This window comes from Pyxicephalus adspersus, chromosome 4, assembly GCF_032062135.1.
Source record: "Pyxicephalus adspersus chromosome 4, UCB_Pads_2.0, whole genome shotgun sequence".
In the NCBI taxonomy this organism is placed as follows: domain Eukaryota; kingdom Metazoa; phylum Chordata; class Amphibia; order Anura; family Pyxicephalidae; genus Pyxicephalus; species Pyxicephalus adspersus.
In genome coordinates, this window is record NC_092861.1 from 24,388,460 (window position 1) to 24,411,117 (window position 22,658).

The 22,658-nt window shown below is 39.3% G+C and overlaps 2 protein-coding genes and 6 non-coding genes across 9 annotated transcripts in view; all 8 read right to left on the reverse strand.

The window, feature by feature from the left end:
• COLEC11 (collectin subfamily member 11) overlaps nt 1-1,587 on the reverse strand; it is an 18,823-nt gene extending 17,236 nt beyond the window's left edge. The window contains exon 1 of one of the 2 annotated variants that reach the window (XM_072407563.1): nt 1,336-1,587. The gene's annotated coding sequence lies outside the window, so the exon portion shown is untranslated. The remainder of the gene's footprint in view (nt 1-1,335) is intronic. The other variant, XM_072407565.1, reaches the window with a different exon arrangement.
• Nucleotides 1,588-5,045: 3,458 nt separating this feature from the next.
• RPS7 (ribosomal protein S7) lies at nt 5,046-14,608 on the reverse strand. The gene is made up of 7 exons (XM_072407566.1): nt 14,534-14,608; nt 12,689-12,770; nt 11,208-11,279; nt 10,086-10,229; nt 9,102-9,166; nt 5,854-6,004; nt 5,046-5,155 (listed from the first exon to the last, which is right to left on the reverse strand). The coding sequence occupies exons 2-7, from the start codon at nt 12,761-12,763 to the stop codon at nt 5,078-5,080; spliced, it is 585 nt and encodes a 194-aa protein (XP_072263667.1). The 5' UTR covers nt 12,764-12,770; nt 14,534-14,608; the 3' UTR covers nt 5,046-5,077.
• Nucleotides 5,228-5,449, reverse strand: LOC140330217 (small nucleolar RNA SNORA73 family). Its single transcript, XR_011920686.1, has one exon. It is a non-coding gene; the product is annotated as a small nucleolar RNA SNORA73 family (small nucleolar RNA).
• Nucleotides 8,487-8,708, reverse strand: LOC140330213 (small nucleolar RNA SNORA73 family). Its single transcript, XR_011920682.1, has one exon. It is a non-coding gene; the product is annotated as a small nucleolar RNA SNORA73 family (small nucleolar RNA).
• Nucleotides 9,371-9,592, reverse strand: LOC140330215 (small nucleolar RNA SNORA73 family). Its single transcript, XR_011920684.1, has one exon. It is a non-coding gene; the product is annotated as a small nucleolar RNA SNORA73 family (small nucleolar RNA).
• LOC140330216 (small nucleolar RNA SNORA73 family) lies at nt 10,749-10,970 on the reverse strand. Its single transcript, XR_011920685.1, has one exon. It is a non-coding gene; the product is annotated as a small nucleolar RNA SNORA73 family (small nucleolar RNA).
• Nucleotides 11,541-11,762, reverse strand: LOC140330212 (small nucleolar RNA SNORA73 family). Its single transcript, XR_011920681.1, has one exon. It is a non-coding gene; the product is annotated as a small nucleolar RNA SNORA73 family (small nucleolar RNA).
• LOC140330214 (small nucleolar RNA SNORA73 family) lies at nt 12,893-13,114 on the reverse strand. Its single transcript, XR_011920683.1, has one exon. It is a non-coding gene; the product is annotated as a small nucleolar RNA SNORA73 family (small nucleolar RNA).
• Nucleotides 14,609-22,658: the final 8,050 nt, after the last annotated feature.

The window sequence follows — 22,658 nt, forward strand, 5'->3', positions numbered from 1 at the left end:
ACCGAGCTCTGTTTGCAGCTGTTTAAAATGTATGCTATTTGTGCATACGACATAGATATTTACCTAAACAAAGCCAAAATAGTATTTTATTTACCCCTAAGGAACCCTTTCTCTTTTCTGCCTAATTGACACCTTAGAAAACAAATTACAATTACTCGCAGGTAGAAACTAGTAGTATTTTAGGGAAATATAACTTGTGAGAGAATCTATGGAATTACTTATTAAAAAAGCAAATTAAGCATCTATGTGATCTAGTTATGTGACAGTGTGCGGGAGAATGATGGTCAGCACCCCAACACAGCACATACACATGTACACATTGGACAGCAGCAATGTAAAATGTCAATGATAAGATAAAAGCATGTATTTCACATAAGAAATTACAAATTATGAATGTTAATTGTTACACCCTTCAGAAATATCACCCGAAGCTTACTGTAATGAACAAAAGGATATCACTGTGGAGTGACTAAATGGAAAAAATAAAGCTCAAGCCTAAAAACCATGGGAGGAATATAGAGCAGTTTTGGAGCAGACATGCATATCCTTATATATTTTATTACTAATATTCTATCTATATTATATCTTCTTATATCTAGTGATAAATCCAGTATGAGAATTGCTTGTAATTACAGTTTACCTTTTTTTTCAGTGTGCAAGGAAGGTGCTCATTGTTACTGAGAGATTGACAACATCTTCCAGAAAAAAAAGAGATCACTTCATTGTACAAATGCTTTAACAGAATTTATGGTACACAAATCCGAAACTGAGTACATAAAGATCTATCACAACCTGTCTGTGATGGACAAATATATTTTGCAGCTTTCTAATAATGGAATTACTCCACAGTAATGTGTAAGGAACAAATACATTTTAGGGCCAAAGCGTATGGGAAACCCTCTAAATTATGGCATTTGGGAGCACAAAGACAGGGATTGATGAGTTTAGTGTGGAGGAATTCCAGTGGCCTCTAGAGTACTAAAATTTAACGCTAAATAATACATTTGGGATATATTAGAATGTACCTGACCTTCCAAATGCACTTCTGAAAGAATGGGCACACATTCCCACAGACACGTTCCAAAAACTTGTGAAAAGCATTCCTAGAAGGGTGGAAGATTTTATAGTGGCAAAGGGGAAACTTAAAGTGAAATCAATGTCCATGGTTTTGGCACAGGATGTCCATTGAGCACATAAAAACATGGAGAGCAGTTGCCCACAAACATTTAGCCATACAGAGCATGATAGCCTATCCAGTGCTGGAAGTATTGTCACTATTCTTGCTGGTAACATGATTGAGAAAAGATGAACAGAAGTTAGTGAAAGTTTCCTTACCTTGTATTTCCCCTGAGGTTTGGGACTGGAACTGTCCTCTGACTTGCAATGCCTAAGGACCTCATAGCTGCTGTTTACAAAAGCCTGACAGATCTTAATTGAAAAAGATGCTCCAGCTCAAGGAGTCACAAATGTTATCTGTAAACAGCTTCCTGTTTGAAAGTTTTCAGCTGCTGCGCTGGATAATTAGGCAAGAAGTGTGGGAAACAAGAAGGTGCCCTGTGATGAAACTCAATCAAACGCTATCTCTTCTTAGATACTGTCATCTGTTAGAACATAAGCCACAGGAAAGACAGGTTTCTAGATGTCAAGGGTTACTTATATGAACTATCATGACATATAAAGTAAAACATGTAAGTTATGATGCATTGCATCTTGTTGATATCTGGAAATATGCAAAGAAATCAGAAACAAAATACTTATATGCAAATTTTCACCAAGAAAAGCAACGAGAAATGTTTTTCATTTGCATTTTAAAAATGAAATACACTTTCTCTCTGCTTTCATAGTTTTAAACAATGCCTTACATTACATTAGCATTCAGTCATTTCTTTTATTTATGTCAATACTTACATTGTTACTGGTTTGGTATTTGATTTTGAAATAAAGGTGTATTTATTCTGCCTTGGGTACATTTTCCTATTGCAATGTATCAATATTAAAAACAAATAGTTATAAAAACAGTAAAGAAGTTGTCCCATTATACCACCCCAAACTTTTCACCATTACATTGACTCCAAATTATAGTGCTCCTTATATACTCTTAGATTTTAAGTTCTTTTGGGCAGGTTCCTATCCTCCTCCTGTGTCATTGATTGTATCTGTCACTCATATGCAGATTAATTTGCTCTATTTAATGTACAGCGCTGCATATGTTGGCACTTTATAAATACTGTATATTAGTTTCCCATTCGAAATGCTTACTGTATAGTGCTCCCCAGTGGTCTCTACTCACCCCACCCTGCAAAGATTGGCAAGCAGGAACAGAACTGCAATTATATTTGCATCTCCCAGTTCAAGCTGTGATTGAGATTTTATGAGTATATTATATCATTGAACCAGGAGAGTAGACTGGTGTTTTGGATTCACCATGAAAGCTTTGTGATGAACGCAGCAGAAACAATTGAGAATAAATATATATCAAGTACGCTCCAGGGGAGAGGAGATCAGAAATGGTAAGCACTGTGTGACTGGTGTAAAACTAAAAAAGGGCACTGGAACTGCAACAGTTACTTAGAAAATTGCTATGCTAATAAGAGAGCCACCAAAAGCATGTTTTGGGAAAGAGTCAGCAAAGTGATCATAGTGGGAAACAGACCCTTATCCTTCAGGAATTAGCCGTCAAACAGGCCATTCAAAAATTACTGTAAAGTAGGATGGAAGATGGGTCATTAAGAAGGCAGGTCTGAACGAAAAGGAAGGCACCAGGGAGCATCTATGACCAGGTAACCTAGATCCGGTCTGCCAAGACCAATTAGTTAGGTCAGTGACCAGGTGGTCTAGCATGTCATCTCAATCTTTCAGCAAAGTGAAACGAAACACCTCCAAATACTCAGCATTGGCGATTAAAGCCAACAAAAGTAGGGATGTCTTTAACAGACAACTCAAGTGCTAAATGTCTGGGGAGTATGAAGACTTCTTGCACTTATAGGGGTTATACAGGGGGATGCATTGAACAGGATTCAAAATTTGCATGCAATAACGGACCGATGCACAACTGTAGTGCATTGGAGATTAATGTCGAATTGAGTCTTCTCGGCGATTGCAGCACCAGATCCAGGTTCTCAAAGCAAAACAAAAATGTTTTGTATTCACATCTTGTTAATCAGGAAGTGGTATTGTTCAAACACATACTTATCCTGTCTTGGAGTTAAATTCTGTAAAAGTAAAAAGATGGAACAAGAACATAATTCTCGCGGTTGAGAGGCCAACCAAATTCTTCCAGATTGCAGGACAGTAGAGAGTGGACTTCAGTGCCAAAACTGACTCAGCTCAAAGTAGCATGTCATCTATCTACTATTGAGTTTTATAACTATCTCATTAAAGAGAGTTCTATGCCTTAGTGAATATTGTTAGGACACCAAGCCATGAATGGCCACAAACTGCTTCCATAGTCAATGCCGAGTATGCACTAAAGACCTGGGCAAATTGAACAAGAAATGAAGTAAGCATCCATAAAGTGAAAAGGTTCACCTGATGGACAGACACCAAACAGATGTTGAATCCCTTAAGGTCCAGAATAGATCTAACAACATTTTTGTGACAGTTACCAGGCTTGAATAAATGCCATCAAATTTTTTCTAAGGAAGGGGAGCTATAATATTAACCACTGCTACAGAAGGTCCTGTACAGTCAAATTTGTGGCAGATGTGAAGTCAAAAATTGTGGGAGAAAAAAAAAAAAAAAAAAGGCTCAAGTTTGTATACAACCATTTCACAAGCCACTTGTCTAAATTATGGAACAACTAGAAGTATGCATAGTAAGAGAACTACAAACACAGAAAACCACATGTGCAGTTAAATCTATGTGGAGAACCAAAATCTTCAGACTTGTATGTATCTGTGTATCTGAGGAGGCAGATGACTGAGGCCTTCGGGCTTCCATGCAAACGGTATACAAAAAGAAAAAAGCTTGCAGGTTGGGAAGGAAAGATCTGGCTTTAAAGTTTAAATTTAGTTTGAGGAAAGGTGGAAATTTTGTCCCCGGGGTTTTTTTTTTTTATCATCAAATAGTTTATGGATCATATTTGATGTGTACAAAACATAAAAAAAAAATTTTCATAACACAGCCCAATCCCCATTCCTGAATCTCCTAAGAGGGAAGAATTCTGAGGACAAACTAAACCCTACTAAAAGGCATAATTCTAATCGTTCCATGTAGACATAGAACAAGTGTCACTGCAAACTTTCCTGATGTCCCCAGTGACCGGTGAATGAACAAGCCCTGTACACAGTGCCATTCTGTTCTATAGAGAGGTCAAGCAAGCTGAACCCTGCTGAGCTTTTCTCCATTGATCTGCCAAGATAAATCAATGAACATCAAGGGACCGCTGTCCACATGTAAGATTTTTGCCTGAGATGAGCACAACGGCTTGCCCAGGAACAATTTGACATTTGTACACAGCCTCAGCCTTTCCTCTGTGGTAAAGCAGTTTTTAAGTCATGTTTTTATAATTGTCAATTTACCATTTTTGAATTTAATTCATTAGATTAAGCTACCATTTCCTAATCAAGTACATACTGAAGTAGAATTATCAAATGATTTAGCTAATATCTAATAAGGAAACAACTCTAAAGGTGATGTATACAATACCCAAGCATAATGTAGTTACTTGATTTCTGCCCTAAAATTAAATCAAATGCTAGCTTTATATTTTTATAAGAATATATTTTTACAATGCAACCCTTGCACATTATGGCACACAGAACCATCTATTTGCCCCCTCCAGCAGGGACTTCTTAAAGCACCGGTTAATTCTCCAACCATCACTTTTATATTCCTTATGGATGGTGACTGATGTGAAAGCATGCAAATGCACTTGAAGGTTAAAGCAATCGCAGGGAGCTTTGTGCAAAGTTTTGTCAAAAGATAATTATTTAATATTTAGGCATATTTCTTGAAAACCTAAGCAATTCAGGCTGATAGTTTTCTTTCAAGGGTAGCGAATAACAAATACGCCCATTTAAAAAAAAAGAAAAAGCAGGCAGAAATACAAGTTCTTTTTTATTAGATCATTTGCACTTTACAGCTGAAATTCTGGGAATTCAAAGTTCACATCTTTGCCTGTGAGTTTCTTGTAGACACCAGAAAATGTTTCAACCTAGACAGGAAAAAAAATAATAATCTAGTTAAACTGCAACAGGAGCAGGTTTCAAACTTACAGAAAATGAATTTTTGTATCCTGCATGGTTTATCTCCCCAGTAATAGCTCGAGAGCTCTAGGAAGTTGTAGGAATATACAGGACTCCGTCCACACCAGCCTGAAAGCCGGGGACAGAAATGCTCTCCAACGTTGTGGAACGGGACTGTACGTCACTGCACCGGAAGATGCTAAGCTCCCATACGCCACCAGGACAGAGCCTGAGAGAGCAACCTCACAGGATATCCACGTCGGATGTTGTATTCACAGCAATTTGCTTTAAACTACAAATCACAAGCCCAGTATTTCTCCAACACATCATATCTACCAACATCACTTCCTACATAAACACAAAGGATCGCATCTATGCTGAAATATCAAATAAAGGCTACACTCCAGTCTTGGTAAAATAACTAGATGCCAAAATAATTGTTTTGCAGGAGTAAAATGTTGCTCAAGGTTTTCCAGTTCCAGGTAAATTTCAAGGTAGTCAGTGTATCTAATCATACCCATGTCATGAGTGATGGCTTTCAGATATGTGGTCTTAACTAAATGGAACCTACAAGGAGAACCTTTTAGATAAGCCAAGAAAGTAGCATATTTATACCAGAAAGACATCTGACCAAAATTACTTCCTAAACCATACAAAGAAAAATTACCTTGTGTTCAACATTGTTCTGTTGTGCCTTGTCCAAATGGACTTTAATAAGTCGGCTGCCGTCCAACTTCACACGGATTCTCTTGCCCACAATTTCACTTGGATACACCAAATCTTCAAGGATGGCATCATGTACTGCAGTCAGAGTACGGCTGGAATAAAACAATTACAGCAATGAACTGATCAGCTTATAAAACATAGCAATGATGTAAAAATTCACACAGAGCACTAGAAAGGAAATCCTATGTTTGGTAATTTGAAACATGGGTAATAAAAAAAAAAAAAAAAAAAAACCTACAGAATGTAGGAAGCACATGCAGAGCCCACCTGCTGGGTGATACTCCCATTTAATATGTAATTCCTGATATATTAATATGTAATTCCTGAGAGACCATGACACTGATCACTAGACTCTATATTAAGGGGGAATCTTACACATTATGCTTATTTATCCTGAGTAAGAAAACCAGGTACACCATACGCATAAATAAAACGTGATTTGTCATCAAAGCTAATATGACAAATCACATTAATAACTTTTCAAATATATGTATCTGAACCAGATGTATTGGTTATAGGCAGTGTTGTATAGCCCACTAAGTGACATTTGCAATTATGAAGGCTCATTTCCAATACAGGAAAGAAATCAGGAAGAAATTCACCCAATGTCCCAGTATCACTCTCTAGGAAAATTGTAGTTGGATACAATTGCTGAGAAAATAATAGGCCAAGCTAGAAGCAAACTGTTTTGGATGCAGGATTGGACAGTGTAAGTTGTAATTACCACACTTTCATTCTCTTCACCCACAAGCAAACATTTACATTCTTTGTATACAGAACACTGTACAACTACAAAGTAATCTGTCATTCTCTATGTAATAGACTTTATATAATCCACAAAGGCTCCTTCCAAAGACCACCAGTATCAATACAGTATTTGAACTTTCAGATTCCCCAGAAAAGTTGGAAATAGAACAAGAACTATTTTAGGGACCAAGTTTTTGTCAATAATCAAAGATTTTTCCTCCAGGACAGTTTCACAAATATGCATTAGGTTCTTTAGCAATTCTTTAGGAGTTGGCCCAGATTGGATGCTTTCTGTGATGGCATCTAAAGTAGACTGAGTATAGGAGATGCATTCTTTTAACATTAAGCTATCCCAGAATAAGAAAGGTTATTTTTATCTAAATTAGGATGGTACCTGCAATGTTTTCTAAAATGACCTATTATACATTTTAAACAAAAGCGGGGGATCTTGATGGATAATCCAAGACGCAAACTTTTCAGAGGTATCTGTGTACTAGTATTTCAGAGGTATCAGACTAGTATTTATTGTTACACAAGAAATATTTTCGGGTCAACTATTATTTTGTTTAAAGAATAGTCTAAGGTGTTTAATAACCAAGGTGGACTTTAGGTCACAAAAGTATCTACAGCCAAAATGGGCAATAGCCACTGGGCAGCTACAACCTGGATTAATGTACCATGTAGAACTTTCTGTAGGACAAAGCCATCCCCACATTTCCTGTACCTAGCACTTGATTTGGGCTTAGTGGAAACCAGGGCTAATCTGCAGTAAAGCAGTGGGACAATGACATTTACTAGACATCCTTTGACTTCAACTAATTTGATTAATGCACTACTTAACAGTGAAATTTTAGTGGAAAACACTTCTCAGCATAGATGACGATAACTAAAAGTTTGCCATATTCAACAAGACTGTTTCAACTATTTTAAATGTGATCAACTACTACTAAGCTGACCTGGATAAGACTGAGGATTTTATTCCAGCAGAATAGCTTTGAAAAGGTTCTATAACAGCCCAGTCCCAGGCTAAACACAAAGATCTGTAAAACACTCCCAACATGACAGCTAGAACAACTAACAATTTTACCCAGGACAAATCGCAGGAGCAAAAATGTGCAAAGCAGATGGGTACTTTACTAATAGCCATTAATGGCAGGAAAAGATGACTCCAACTACTGATTTGGGAAAATACTTGTGCAAGCAACAAATCTAACCAATCTCCATGTCCTTTATTAAACTCGGATAACATGATAGGAATTAAAAGCCTTGCATAGAAGTGATAAAATCACAAATCCATTGACAGCAGGTTGCACTATAAAGTTTCTGAAAAATGTGTCAACTATCAAATTCAGAAAGTCTAATGTAAAGGGGAAGGCAGGCAAAATCTTCCTTTGTTGGTGGCAAACATAAAAGGGGTCATTATATCTTTCACCTATGTGTGTGTGCAAGAGATGACAGACATACTTAAGGCATATAAATCACATAACATATTTTAGTGACAATGCAGAAAGCTTAATCAACCCCTTTGGGTAGATGTTCCCTTCCAGTATGAAGAGAAGTAATGGCCGACTTATTGGAAGACTGCAAAATAATTTGATTTTTACCAAACAGTAAACGGCAGTGCAAAGATTGTTGTCTTAAATATAACGTAACTTTTGTAGGATCACATATATTAGCTCCAAACTTTCTTGTCCTGTTGTCACAGGTAGACTTGAGCCAAACACTTTCTAGGTTTTTCTCCTTTAAAATTGGGTGCGTCTTATAGGCCGGAGCGTCTTATAGTCCGAAAAATACGGTAATTGCCTTGGCATATGTACCAACATATTAACATGTGTCCTGCATGGTTTGTCTCCCCAATCAGTGCCCGAGAGCTCTGGGAAGTTGTAGGAATATACAGGATGCCGTCCACACCAGCCGAACGACTGGGGACGTGCATGATCTCCAACGTTGTGGAACGGGACTGTACGTCACTGCGCCAGAAGACGCTACGCTCCCATACGCCACCAGGACAGAGCCTGAGAGAGCGACCTCACAGGATATCCACGTTGGGGTGTCAAATATCTGACGTTTTTCAGTGTTCTCCCCAGCCCCTTTTAGCTGGGCGTACCACCTGGCACTTTTCAGTAACCACCTGGCTGTTTGAGTGGTTACTGATGAGTTTGGTCACAATTCAGGGTCTGCCACCCACCTGTAATTACCTCCAACCCAGCTTAAAAAAAAAATCTGGGTTGAACACTGATTTAATTTCCTATTTTGCAATTTGTCTAAAAGCTTGCATTTCTAAATGCCAATATTGTTTTCAAAAGAAAATTTTTCTGTAGCTTTAAATATTCTGCTGCTCACCAATTCAAAAACCTGATTCTTGTGCAAAAAATTACCAATATTTCTGTAGCACAGGTACAAGGTTTTTGGAATGCAAAGCAGCTTTTAAAAACTCTTTACCTTCTTGGGCGCTTCTGCTTGTTTTTCGTGCGGCTTTTTCTTGTTGGTTTGGGCAGAATCCTTCTCTGTATAGGAAAATAATATCATATCAATACATTGACAATAAGGAACCTCAAACCCATTTACTAGCACTTAAAAATAAGTAAACTAGAGAGGTTAGCCCTGCCTACTAAAGAGCTCCACTTATCCCTCCTTTATGTTTTCCAACTCACAAAATTCATTAAATCACAAGAGCCTTCTCAAACTCTAGGATAAAGATTCTTGAAAGGTTTTATGTCCTGCATGGTTTGTCTCCTCAGTAACAGCCCAAGAGCTCTGAGAAGTTGTAGGAATATACAGGATGCCATCCACACCAGCCCGGAGGCCGGGGATGTGCATGCTCTCCAACGTTGTGGAACGGGACTGTACGTCACTGCGCCAGAAGACGCTACGCTCCCATACGCCACTAGGACAGAGCCTGAGAGAGCGACCTCACAGGATATCCACGTTGGTAAAGGTTCTATGCTGCTTTACACATTTAATATGCAAAACCATACACAAAGCGGGATGTCCTTTTGCATTCAATCTAACGTGCATGATCAATGATGGGGCACCTATGGTGTAAATAAAGGTGAAGGGTTCTCGTCATCCTTGCTTTACTAAAAGGATTACCAGCCAAAGGTATGAAGTGTCCCAACAATTAACAGTGTGCTCGGGATGGGTAACTAAGGTACCAACAAAAGCTCATATATAACCCAAGTCTGCAATGGCCATCATATAGGTTCCTTTATTTACACAGAACTTTGAAACATAAAGCACAAGAGTAAATAAGGTCAATGCCATGTAATTTTTCCTGGCTTTTCAGCTTTCCGAAAATCCAGTAAGATTTTGCTATACTTTTCTAAACAAAATGATCTGATTTGATTTTTAGCTATACATAACTAAAATTAAGTGTAAATGTAGCTTTGAGGGCAACGCTAAGACAACACAGGGGTACTTTATTACCTGAGCAATGAAGACAACGTGCTTGCCGCTGAACTTCTTTTCCAGCTCGCGCACCAGCCTAACTTGGATCTTCTGGAAAGATCTCAGCTGAGGGACTGGAACGAAGATGATTATAGCTTTTCTACCACCACCGACTTCAATTTCCTGTGGGAAACAGCAAAAAATTATGATTTCCCCAAATATTCTGTCACATGGTTGTGATCAAAAACAAGTCAGGTGGTATAAAAAAAAAAAAAACAGAAAGAAAAATAACACTGAAAATTAAGTAAACCCTTACATGGTTTCCAAACACATCTTGTGAATGTGAACACAAAATGACAACAAAGCCATTCTTTGCACCATGACCACAGAGCAAAGAGGTCTCTAAAATTGTAATGCTTTAGGTGTGCCAGCACTTACAAATTGACTTAAATTTTAATGGCACGTAAATGGTTAGGCCCACTATGGGCTCGTTCCCTCTGCAGTTCTTTTTAAGCAAAGTGGTTCTGACCACTGCCTGTTCACACCAAATCTAAGAAAGCTGAAGTGTATCTCACTTTACAGTTCAGGGATGGAGATTGTGGACTATGGCCCACTTTTTTCAAGTCATGTAAATGAGCTGCACTGTAAATTGACACCTTTAAATAGGTAAAAACACAAAACAAACTTGGAAAATTTATTATTTTATGTATCCTGCATGGTTTGTCTCCCCAGTAATAGCCCGAGAGCTCTAGGAAGTTGTAGGAATATACAGGATGCCATCCACACCAGCCCGGAGACCGGGGACGCACATGCTCTCCAACGTTGTGGAACGGGACTGTACGTCACTGCACCAGAAGATGCTAAGCTCCCATACGCCACCAGGACAGAGCCTGAGAGAGCGACCTCACAGGATATCCACGTTGGGAAACACAAAACATTTATCAAACCCAAGCAGCACAGATTGAAGCCTGTAGTAGCATTATACTGCAGCTTTAAAAATGACCACCACAGGGGTTTTGTAATTGCATGTCACTTTCCCGCATATCAAAATGCTTCTTTTATGCCTAAACTCTTCTTCCATGGGGCATTTACTTTTCTCTGCACCTGTAGTCATTTGTTAAGGTAAATGTATGGGATGCTGAAAATCAAATTACACCGTACCTTTGCTGCAGTAATGTTTAATTCCCTTAGTTGAGCTTTAAGGTCAGAGTTCATCTCCAACTCCAGCAGAGCCTTGAATGATAAAAATGACCGGATTAGTTAGATGTTTAAAAGGAGGTAGGAACACAATGGTTTCTATATTTCTGAAAGAATAAAATCACTTTATTTGCAATTTAAAAGCATAAAAAAAAGCATGCCACAACTGGCAGGCTTAACAGGGCTATCAGAATGAATGTAAAGGTTAGTAGTGGACAACATATTGTTTTCCCAACCTTCTTTTATAGATTCAATATCAAGTATGACACCCTCATTCACTCACATTCCATTTTAAAAATCTGTATTCTGCATGGTTTGTCTCCCCAGTAATAGCCCGAGAGCTCTGGGAAGTTGTAGGAATATACAGAACGCCGTCCACACCAGCCCAAAGGCCGGGGACATGCATGATCTCCAACATTGTGGAACGGGACTGTACGTCACTGCATCAGAAGATGCTAAGCTCCCATACGCCACCAGGACAGAGCCTGAGAGAGCGACCTCACAGGATATCCACGTTGGATGCCGATAAAATTATTCCTTGTAAAGCATTTCACATATCCACATTCATGTCTTTTGTCAAAATACTAGACATACAATAAATGGACACCAATCTGAATAAGGTTTGCTTTAAAATATAAAACAATGGTGAACTTATAAACATGTGAAACAAAGTAGAACAAATTTTTAATGGTATTCTTTCGCATAACTGCACAAAACTGCAGGACTTGTTTACATTGCTGGTTCTTTATATGATGAAAGCAACGTGGGGTTACACGTAAAAGTAAAGGGACTTCTAGAACCTAACCAGGTGACCCCACACCCATCACAGCTCTATTTGTTATGAGCCACGGAAGCAGCAACTACTAACCGCCTTTGAGCTGAATACCCAACATCAACTCTCTTCATGTGACCCGGGACAAGTATGTAGACAAGATTTTTGTCACTTTAGCAAATTTAAAGATATCTTGTAGTACCAATATAGGAAGGTCAGTGTAAACAGACAACCATTTCCAGGAAAAGTAAGCTATGATAGGTTGTTCCAATCGCATTTACTTTGCACTTGGAGGTAAATAGGGGCTTGTCCTTGCAGATTTGCAAAGATACTAGTTACTAGCTCTGTTATTTCAAACCTATAGCATACAACACATTGCCACTGGTTCATTTTAAATAGTTGCTTACTAGCCCAGTGTTTGTCAACCAGGGTTCCTACAGAGATCGCTAGGGGTTGCTTCAGAAATGAGCAATTAGGACCTGTCAGGTTCAGTTACCACTGACACCAATGATCTTTTAGACTGTAAGGGTGACATTCTTCCCACACTAATGTAATTTGAACTTTGTTACAATTGTCAGGGGTTCCCTGAAGACTTGAAAGGCATTTGAAGGATTCCACCATGTTAACAAGCTTGAGAATGGCACAATATCTGTTCAAATATGAAGTTACTCACCTGGGAAATGCCAGACTCAAACTCGTCTGGCTTTTCGCCATTAGGCTTGACGATCTTAGCGCTTGAACTGAACATGGCCTTTCTGTAAGAGAAAATGTTTTAGTAGTCACTAAAATTATTCTTACAATACAAACCCCCCCATAATCATGTACCCCCATTCATTCAACAGGACAATATCTAGAAAACATGTTGCCAATGCAAAAATTATGTATCCTGCATGGTTTGTCTCCCCAATCAGTGCCCGAGAGCTCTGGGAAGTTGTAGGAATATGCAGGACACCGTCCACACCAGCCAAACGACCGGGGACGTGCATGCTCTTCAACGTTGTGGAACGGGACTGTACGTCACTGCGCTAGAAGGCGCTACGCTCCCATACGCCACCAGGACAGAGCCTGAGAGAGCGACCTCACAGGATATCCACGTTGGTTTGTAAATGACAGAACCCACAAGTCCCTTTTATAACAGGCTTATTACACACCAGTGAATGTTTTCCAGACTCATGTGATGCAAACGCTGGCCTACATTCACCAGATCTGCAAAAAAACATTTACCACCCATGTTCTTATAGCCCTCAATAATATTAATTGGTGTTAAAGAACAACTCAAAACAAAAAAAAATGACCTTACCTCAAACCCGCCAAAGAGCCCGACGGTTCGGGGGTCCCCCTCAATCGGGCTTCGTTAATCCCGGGGCTTCGGCAGAAAAGCAGCCAAGAGCCCCCCGAGATAAGGAAAAAAATTGTCGATCTCACACAATCTCAGAGAGGGATCCTGGGACCCGATGGAAGACACCTCCGGACCGATCGACTGCTCTGCGGGATTGAAGGTATGTGTATTTTGTTTTGGGCATTTTTCAGGCCGCTTCTTCTTTAAAAAAAAAAAAAGTGCATTGCAGTTAAAAAAACCAACAATTTTTACCTTACATAAAAGTTGTCTACCCTTCTATGTAAAGTAAAAATTCTAAGTTTAGGTACGCTTTAATGATAAATGATATCGTATACCATGTTCAGGATGTGGCACCAGATTTCACACATCTTGTCTTATCAATGAATTTGTACAAATCTAAGCGTCACATGTGATCACAGAGCTCTATAGGTAGGGTCGCCAACCAAGGCCAATGCAGACACCTCAGGTCACCAAGCATACAATTAAAAAAGTACAAAAAGATGATGAGAGTGCAGGGATGTCAGTTAGAATGAATAGTACAACATCACACAGTGAACAGGATCCATGTGAGCAGGAGGTAAGTGTTAAAGTACTTACCTGTAGAACACAGGGAGCAGAGTATTCTTCCCTCAGTATTATTTATAGCCCTAGTCTGATATCTATATTGGAAATTCATTGATCTCCTCTCATACCAATGCACAGCCACCAATCCACTCTTAACAAGCACAGAGCTGTCTGAGCAATGTGTTACCAATATTCCTGCACCCCTCCATTAATCCTAACACACATAACAGGCCATGTGAAGGGTGATCAGGCCATAAAATACATTATAATACATTGCTCTAACCTCCCAGCAGGATGTATGAATACACAGGCCGCAGTGTACAATCACACATATAATAATATTCTATACATTGATCACACAACACTGTACAGACAACACGTGCAGCCCCGGCTCCATCCCCCATAACCCCCTGCGCCTCCACCATCACTAGCCGGGCCTGTCCATTCCCATCATCCACTACCATCCTCCGCAAACACCATTCCCCACAGGGAAACCAGTGCACGCTAAGGAAGAGGGGACCCTGTACCGTAGGCACTCGCCGCCATTTCGGCCCGTCGGTGAGGGGAACACACAGAGAAAAGAGACATTAGCTTCAGAGGATCTCCCGCACTCACCGCCTTCTCTCAGTGACGGCCTAGGAAGAGGGCGAGATCCCGCGAGAGCGGCCCAGATCTCGCCCGGGCGCAAAGGACGCTGGGAAATTGGTAGCACGTATTTCAATGCGCTGTCACGCCCCTTACGTCAAGGCCGGGCGGAAGTGTGGGGAATGGATAGTGAGGGCGGAAATAGAGCCATTGTTACTAAGCCTGCAATTAAATTCTTATATATCATTCTACAACGTTTACAAATTGTCCTTAATACCAATAGATAAATTATGAAGCACAATCACACTCAAGATGGTAAAATACATTTATAAATGTATTTTTATAGCACACAAAAAAGTTAAAGTGGACCTATCGCCAAAATTTTTACTTAACATGAAAAGGTAGACAACCATTTATGTAAGGTAATAATTATCTTCTTTTTTATTGGGGGGGTTTGAAACGTAGCAAAAAAAAATTAGAATGGGAGCGCAGAGCTATCTGGCATACAAATATCATGTATACCAGGAAGCTTCTAGCCGGTTCCTCTGCACATGCTCGATCTCAGCATGCGCAGGAGAAGCTCTTTCATGAATTGGGAAAAAATGGCGATCTCACGCATGCGCACTCTTCTTTTCCCATTTCCAGCAGGCCATGTCATGTTCTTCCTTCCATTCTTCCACAATTAAAAGGAAGTAAAGCCAAAAACGACCCAAAACTAAAAAATCACACTTACCTTCAACCCCTCAGAGCAGTCGATCCGTCTGGAGGTTTCTTCTATTGTGTCCCGCGTCGTCCCAGTATCCATCTTCAGGCCAGTGCGCCAAGCGCCGCCATCTGCTCTCTGTTCTATTGGGTTATTCTTCCTACATCACCCGACGCAGGCGCTAGATCAGGTGATGTAGATGGAAAAAAACTTGCCAATCTCACTGCATATGCGTGACATCGGCAATTTCTTTCCCTTTTGGTAAAAGGGGGCCTTCTGGGCATGCTCAGAAGGAGCAGCCAAGAGCCTGCTGGGATGCGTGATGTAGGTATCCCGGGAAGCTTTGTGTTCTAATTTATTCTCATTGACCTAGGTAATGGAGAATTAAGGGGGCAGTGCTGCATCCTTTTTTTTTTTTTAAAAAATGGGTGTCGCAGTTAAAAAAAAAAGAAACATACAAACAGAATTTTTACCTTACATAAAAGGGTTGTCTAAAGTGAAAATTCTGAGTTTAGGTACGCTTTAACTTAGTTAATGCATGATTGACTGTGCCAGGATGACATAAGCATGCATCATCCGGTTGCACACAAGGTAAGCCAAATTGCGGGGTTTCCCTGGCAACTAAAGCTGACGCTGCACATGTGCAGCTCAGTTTTTTACCAAAAACCTGGCGTGATCAGACAGGTAAGTTGCATTATTGCAAAAGGGACATTGCCTTCTCTTTCAGCAATAATGACCTGCCTAATCATAGAAGATTACCTTCAACCTCCCGGTGACAACTCCAAAATTGGATTTTCTTTCTTGGTGACAACGGGCATTAGTAGAAATAGAAAGATGAATGTCCCTATGGGGGATATTGGAGGGCAGCAAAAACTTGACCAAACATCTAAAGCAGCCTTTATCATTTTAACATGGGGAAACCCCTGAAAATCATTTTCAGATATTAGGGAACCCCTGCTATAAATACTATATCACAGCGCACAGTATATTAGTGTGAGTAGGAAGAATGCCTCTTACATTGCTTGCCAGTGAGAAGAATGCCACCCTGCAGATAGCTAAGAAGATCATTAGTTTTAATTAAACTGGCCTGAGAGGTACAAACTGTTCGTTGTACAAGGAATTCCTAGCATACTCTGGAGAACCCTGGTTGTAAAACACTGTTCTAAACCTTGTACAGATGTCTGAACACAAAGATTGTTTCCGGTGACAGATGAATGAATGAGTGCTATACATACAGCCCCCATTCTGTTCTGTAGAGAAGGGGGTATGAGAGAACAGCACCCTGCTGTGCTCTTCTCCATAGAAGTAAACAGTGGTCATTGCTAACCAGTTGATCATCAATCTGCCCTAGCATAGTCATTCCCAATCAGTTGTGTGACACAGTCATTCCTGATTGGTGGTTCATCTAAACTCCCGTGGTGGCTTGATGAACGACATTATTTAATTATCAAGTCTACGGTCAGTACAGCAGTCTGATGTTTGCTATGAGGGAGTGTGTCATTGCTGTGTTTATGGCTGCATGGGTTTGTGTGTTGATCTCTCTAATGTTCCATCTTCGAGGATCGTTTGCTTTGAACGACAATAGGGGACCACTGTACATGTGTCAGGATTTGGCTTGTGACAAGCATGGCTGTTTGTCTTAGGCTACTATTACCTGATGTGTGTATGTAGCCTAACCTTTACTAACCCTATCCAAAAAACGGTTTTGCCTAGAGATGCAGTTTAGTAAACGTTACCTGTTAAATTATGTACTAACGCTAGAAAACTGTCAATAACAATTAACAGTTGGAGATGTTAGATAATCATTTGTGAGGTCAACAACCAGCAGTTTCCAATAATGGCAAGCCACAATAAATCTTGGCTACAAGCGATCCATCCAGACAGATTTGTTCTGGTGATTATCTGTCATGTGTACAGATGTCATTAGACAAGGAGTGACCATTCATGACATCCCATGTACCTAGCCAGAGATGTGTGATGGCCAAGTGACGTGATGAGAATGATTTTTTAAATATTAAATCTATGGTCAGTACAGCAGTCTGATGAGTTCTATGAGGTAGTGTGTCATTGTTGTGTTTATAGCTTCATGGGTTTGTGTGTTGATCTCTCTAATGTTCCATCATCGAGGATCGTTTGCTTTGAATGACAATAACCTGGCATGCGTACAAAGCTTTACAGCCTGGGGTGTAGCTATCTATGCCAGTATGGAATATAGAGAAAATATGTACGTCACCATTGATCGCCCTTTTCATTTGAAAATTCTACTTCCCTGGCTGTGTTATTTCCAGAAGCATCAACACATTGTCAGTGACTGGCCTAAAACTGTAGATCTGTACTGACTTTATGGGATGTATTTAAAAAGTAGTGAATAAGACATTCACTGAAACACTCCCTGATAGAGAATCAATTACTATTATTGAAACATGCAACTAGAATATTCTCCAACAGGGAATCTTTCAGTGAATGTCAGATTCACTGCTGTATATATAGATCCCCATCTGTCTTTGCTGCTTGCATTTTCCATATGTGGTTGAATATCGTCAATGAATGTTATATACTGTAGAAGGTCGGTTATATCATCCGCTGCACATCTCTACCTATTGGTTTATCTCTAGCTAAAAGTGTTTTAGATGAAGAAGAGAAAGCTTTGACATTTTTGTGTACTCCATGGAGTCTATTTTTAAAGCAGTAAATCTGACACTCACCGAACATTTATAGAGAATCTTCCAGATCCATGTGTTTGCAAAGGAATTTATTAATTAAGTGAAGTAATTGTCAGATTCATTGCTTTATAAACAGACCTATTACGAGAGATTTCATTATATTTCCTGTACTGGTGACAACATTATGACTGCAGAACAAGGGGAGAAGAAGTAACATAGCAGCAAAAAAAAAATGATATATGGAGGGTTTTTTTTTTCGTTTTGTCAGCCCACTAATAAGAATATGTATTTATGTGAACTCTAAAGAAAAAAGTAACAAAACAAGATATTTTGACTTGCTTTATTGGGCTTTGATGGGCCATGATGGCTCATAATGCTGAATGCTATGTTGGAATACATTCATTTTTTTCAAATGCAATACATGACTTTAAAGCAGAAGTAGAATCCTTATAATCAGAGCTTCTCATCTGGATGGCCCCTGGATTGAGCAACACTCACCTCACATAATGACATATGAGAGTCATTCCACGGAGTTCTGTTCTGAGCTCTGTTTTGGGCTCAGAGGTGGGTTAAATGATACTGGTTGTATGTCAACCCAGAAGACTGAGAATATGAAGTGGCAAAAAAGATCTACTGTGAAGAACAGCATTTGATTGAAGAAGAATCTTTAGGTCCTGCAAAGACATTAAAGTGACATACAAAGACATAGGTTAATGGTGCAACGACATTCTTACCTTTGATTTAGATTGAAGAGCTTGACCAGCAGGTGCTTCAACACCTCCTAGATTGTAAGCTCTTCGGGGCAGGGTCCTCTCCTCCTCCTGTGTCACTGTCTCAGTCTGTCTGTTTAACCCCTATTTAATGTACAGCATTACGTAATATGTTGGTGCTAGAAATACTTTTTATAATAATAAAAATAATAACAATATTAATAATAAAGTAATTTTACAGAGAAGATACAAATGTTTCATACTGTGGACTTTCAGTTCTACAGAGAAAGAAGATACCAGTGGGGAAACCTGAAAGACATTGTTATACAGAGACAGGGAAAAAAACAATGGCATGTTCAGAGACAGGGAGAATATGCCAGTGGATAATCCTGTAAAATGTAGTTCTTCAGAGACAGAGAATATGCCAAAAAGGTATGATGGAAACTGTAGTTTTTTCGGAGACAGAGAATATTTCAGTGAGGCATAATGAAAGTTGTAGTTGTTCAGAGACAGTGTATTTAATATGCCAGTGGGCCATACTGCAAGATGTAATTCTAAAGACATACAAAATGCCAGTGGAGCAGACTGGAAAATCAATGATGGGACATGCTGAAAGAGAAATAATGCTTTTAGATTTTGTTTTTCTTTTCATATTTTTGTATGTGGAACAAGGCAACTAGGTTAACAGAACAAGCAACATCATACAATAAATTGGGGAGTGACCTGTAGCAGATAAAGCTCAGAAATGGCTATAAAGAAACCCCACACACAGAGATTTAATCCAAAAGATCCTAGAATCCTTATGTTAGGAGTGTCAAAAGTATAGCTTAAAACAGAGCATTGTGGGCACGTTGTATACATACAGGGGTTACAAATCGTATTTACATTTTTATACAAGTCTATAGGAATTAATAACCAGCTTCATACAGGTCTAACAAAGGTCTGGAGGGGGTCAACTGCACCTGTCAAGGTATCCTGAATGATCTCAGCAGCATGTCAAACTGATACCATTGGCACTAATGTGCATTGACAGAGTCCCTTAGACAGACACTTTCACACAAAAGAAGCAAAAATCAGCTTCAATTTTTGGGATAGGGAAACAAAGAAATTATATTATGATGCATTCTGTTGTGGGGGATGTATGTGCAACATCATTCTACACATCTCCTACCTTGGGACACTTCCCAACCAATAGAAAAAAAACTTTTGTGGCTCTGCTCTACCTTCATCTCATTAAAACCATTGTGTAGAAAAAGTGTGTCCTTTGGGAAGTGCATGCACAATACTGCACAATACACTATGAAAATGCACCAACCAAAACTGGGCACCAATCATTACCAATTATGGGCAGATCCACACATATCTGTATTAGCTCCATGTGTCTTTGTTTGTTCAGACCAACAGAAAAACAGATAAACCTGTGTTGGTCAAATTAACTGCATTCTTCTTGTGTTATTTACTATGTAAGCTGAAATTTGAGTGCTTGACATTTTTTATCAGTATACTACTTTGTCTTTGTGAATAGCACTGGATTATTATTCCAGACAGTGAATAAATTATTTAAAATTTACTATCATAGCTGTAAAGTCCATGCAGGTCTGGTGCTTTATTTAAAGTGGAACTTTACCAAAAATGTAAAAATATTCACACAGTTTTTTTTTTTAATGAAGTGGAGATATATTATATATATTATATATGTCTTACCTGCCTGGTTGCAGTTATTTTTACTATGTGCACTGCACTGCACATGTTCAGCTAAATGTATCATCCCAGCAGCATCCCAGCATAGCCAATCAAGACAGCTGAAGATACTGAACCTAGAAATAAACTGGAATAAGATGCTGGTTCCAGCATGGATGTGGCATCGCTGAAGTTTTGTAAGTATATTTATACTTTAAATGACTATGATGTGAATACATGATACTAGAATAGACAAAAGCTTAAAAAGAAGAGAGCTGGTGTTCATATTTCCCAGTGTTCAAGACACTGAACATTGATCTGATCACTAGAACTGGTCTCCTAAATTGTCCTGATAAACCGACAGCTCTAGAAGAATCTCTTGGGTTTTTGGCAGCACTTACTGACTCTTGCTTTCACTCACAGGAACTATTCTTTCCCACCCTGATATGAGATAAGAGGAAAGAATCAGCAAGGGCTGAGGTGGCTCAGGATGTCACCACTACCAAAGGTGTTGGTTTTCTCCTGGATTTCGTTGAATTAGTTCTGGTGATTGAAATAGTGTTCAATGGCAGACATTCGGAAAGATGAGTATTTACTTTTTCTTTAATAGGCAGCAAGGATTTTGGCAAACATTTTTTGTTCCAAAGGGCAGCAGATCTATGCTCAGGTACAGTGATCCCCTGCCAGACTGGGTCTGCATAGTCCCAGTGCTGATACCATCCCATGCTGGATGACCCTGGATTTTCCTGGGATTTGTGCAGAATGCTTGCTCCAGCACCTGAAAGAAGAGCTTTGTTAGGAGAGTTAAGAGCATATAGAAAGAGGACAAGGGTAATAATTACAAAAAGGCTTCTCCCTTTTCCATGTGAATGCCTCCATTTCTCTTGTATGGGTTTGCCATCAGTACTGTCTAAGTAGATATGTACAGTCCACCTCCTCTCTATGTTAGCAGTGCAATGTCACCCATTATCTTACGGACAACAATGTTCCCACTAATTTAAGTTCATTCTCTTTTTTTGCGGACCACCAGGGAATTCCTTCTTCCTTTTGCTGATGTAGGATTTTTTCTCCTACTGACCACCAGGTCATTCTTACACTTAGCACAGGGTTAGTAATATTCCTATTACTGACTGCTAATCCTGGGGCATTCTTCCTCCTATTGATTGTTGACATTGGGACATTCTTTATTCCATTAATTAACAACCCCAAGGCAATTATTTCTCCTAATGACCCCCACAGCATTTCTTCTGACACTAGAGCATTCTTCCTCCCACTCACCATTGATGCTGGGTTATTCTTCATCATTGTCTACACTAAAAATTTATAGCAGGAATGAGCCCTAACTGCAGAAGAATAATAATACAGCGGTACCTTGGTATAAGTCCTTAATCCATTCCAGATCCTTGGACTTACACCAAACAGGACTTTTACCAAGTTGGACTTATTCCAAAGTGGACTTATACCGAGGTACTACTGTATTATTATTATTAATATTAAACAGGATTTATATAGTGCCAACATATTACGCAACACTTTACATTAAATAGGGGTTGCAAATGACAGACGAATACAGACAGTGACACAAGAGGAGGAGAGGACCCCGCCCTGAAGAGTTTACAATCCAAGAGGTGGGGGAATTTACACACAATAGGCAGGGAGATATGTAGTGGTGGGAAGTAGTGACAGTTTTCAAAAGACAGAAGTTTGGGTTTTAAATGCTCTTTTAAATGAGCAGAAAGTAGGAGCAAGCCGAATATACCAGGGAAGACTATTCCAGAGAGTTGGGGCAGCTCTAGAAAAGTCTTGGAGCCATGCGTGTGATGAGGTTATGAATGAGGAAGCCATTAGTAGGTCACTGGAGGAGCGAAGAGAGCGGCTATGAGCTCCTGTGACAGACAGAAATTACTATAGACACTGTACTGCACTACAGAGTATGTCGGTGCTATAAAATGCATTAAAAGATGTATATTATACGAGAAAGCTGCTCCTGAGCCAGGAAATAATCATATTTATATATAACATATTGTGGATAGTTAAAAATTGGTTCTGAATGGACATAGCTCCTGGTCTTGACATTCTGAGATATATATATATATATATATATATAAATATATATATATTATATGTGTGTGTGTATGTATATATATATATTATATAAGGAGAGGAAATTTGTATATTAGTTTGAATATTAGATTGATAATGTGTGTTCATAGGCTGGGTGTATTATAGCAAAAGTCCCTGGGAAGGTGGATATATCATACACAAGCTGAGACCAAACACTCCTCGTGTCTTCCCAGCTCTATTCTGACACGTGTGTGTTTTGATCCTTTCCGCTTCCCGTAGTCAGCGTGTTCGCTTTGCTTATCATTGGGCTTTGCTTTGCTCGGGTCAGCTGACTA

Coding starts and splice junctions, on each gene's coding strand:
- RPS7 (XM_072407566.1), bottom strand. CDS start 12,763: ATGTTCAGTTCAAGCGCTAAGATCGTCAAGCCTAATGGCGAAAAGCCA. Junction 11,280..12,688: donor TTGAGTCTGGCATTTCCCAG/GTGAGTAACTTC, acceptor TTATCATTCAAG/GCTCTGCTGGAGTTGGAGAT. Junction 5,156..5,853: donor AGAACAATGTTGAACACAAG/GTAATTTTTCTT, acceptor TTTCCTGTCTAG/GTTGAAACATTTTCTGGTGT.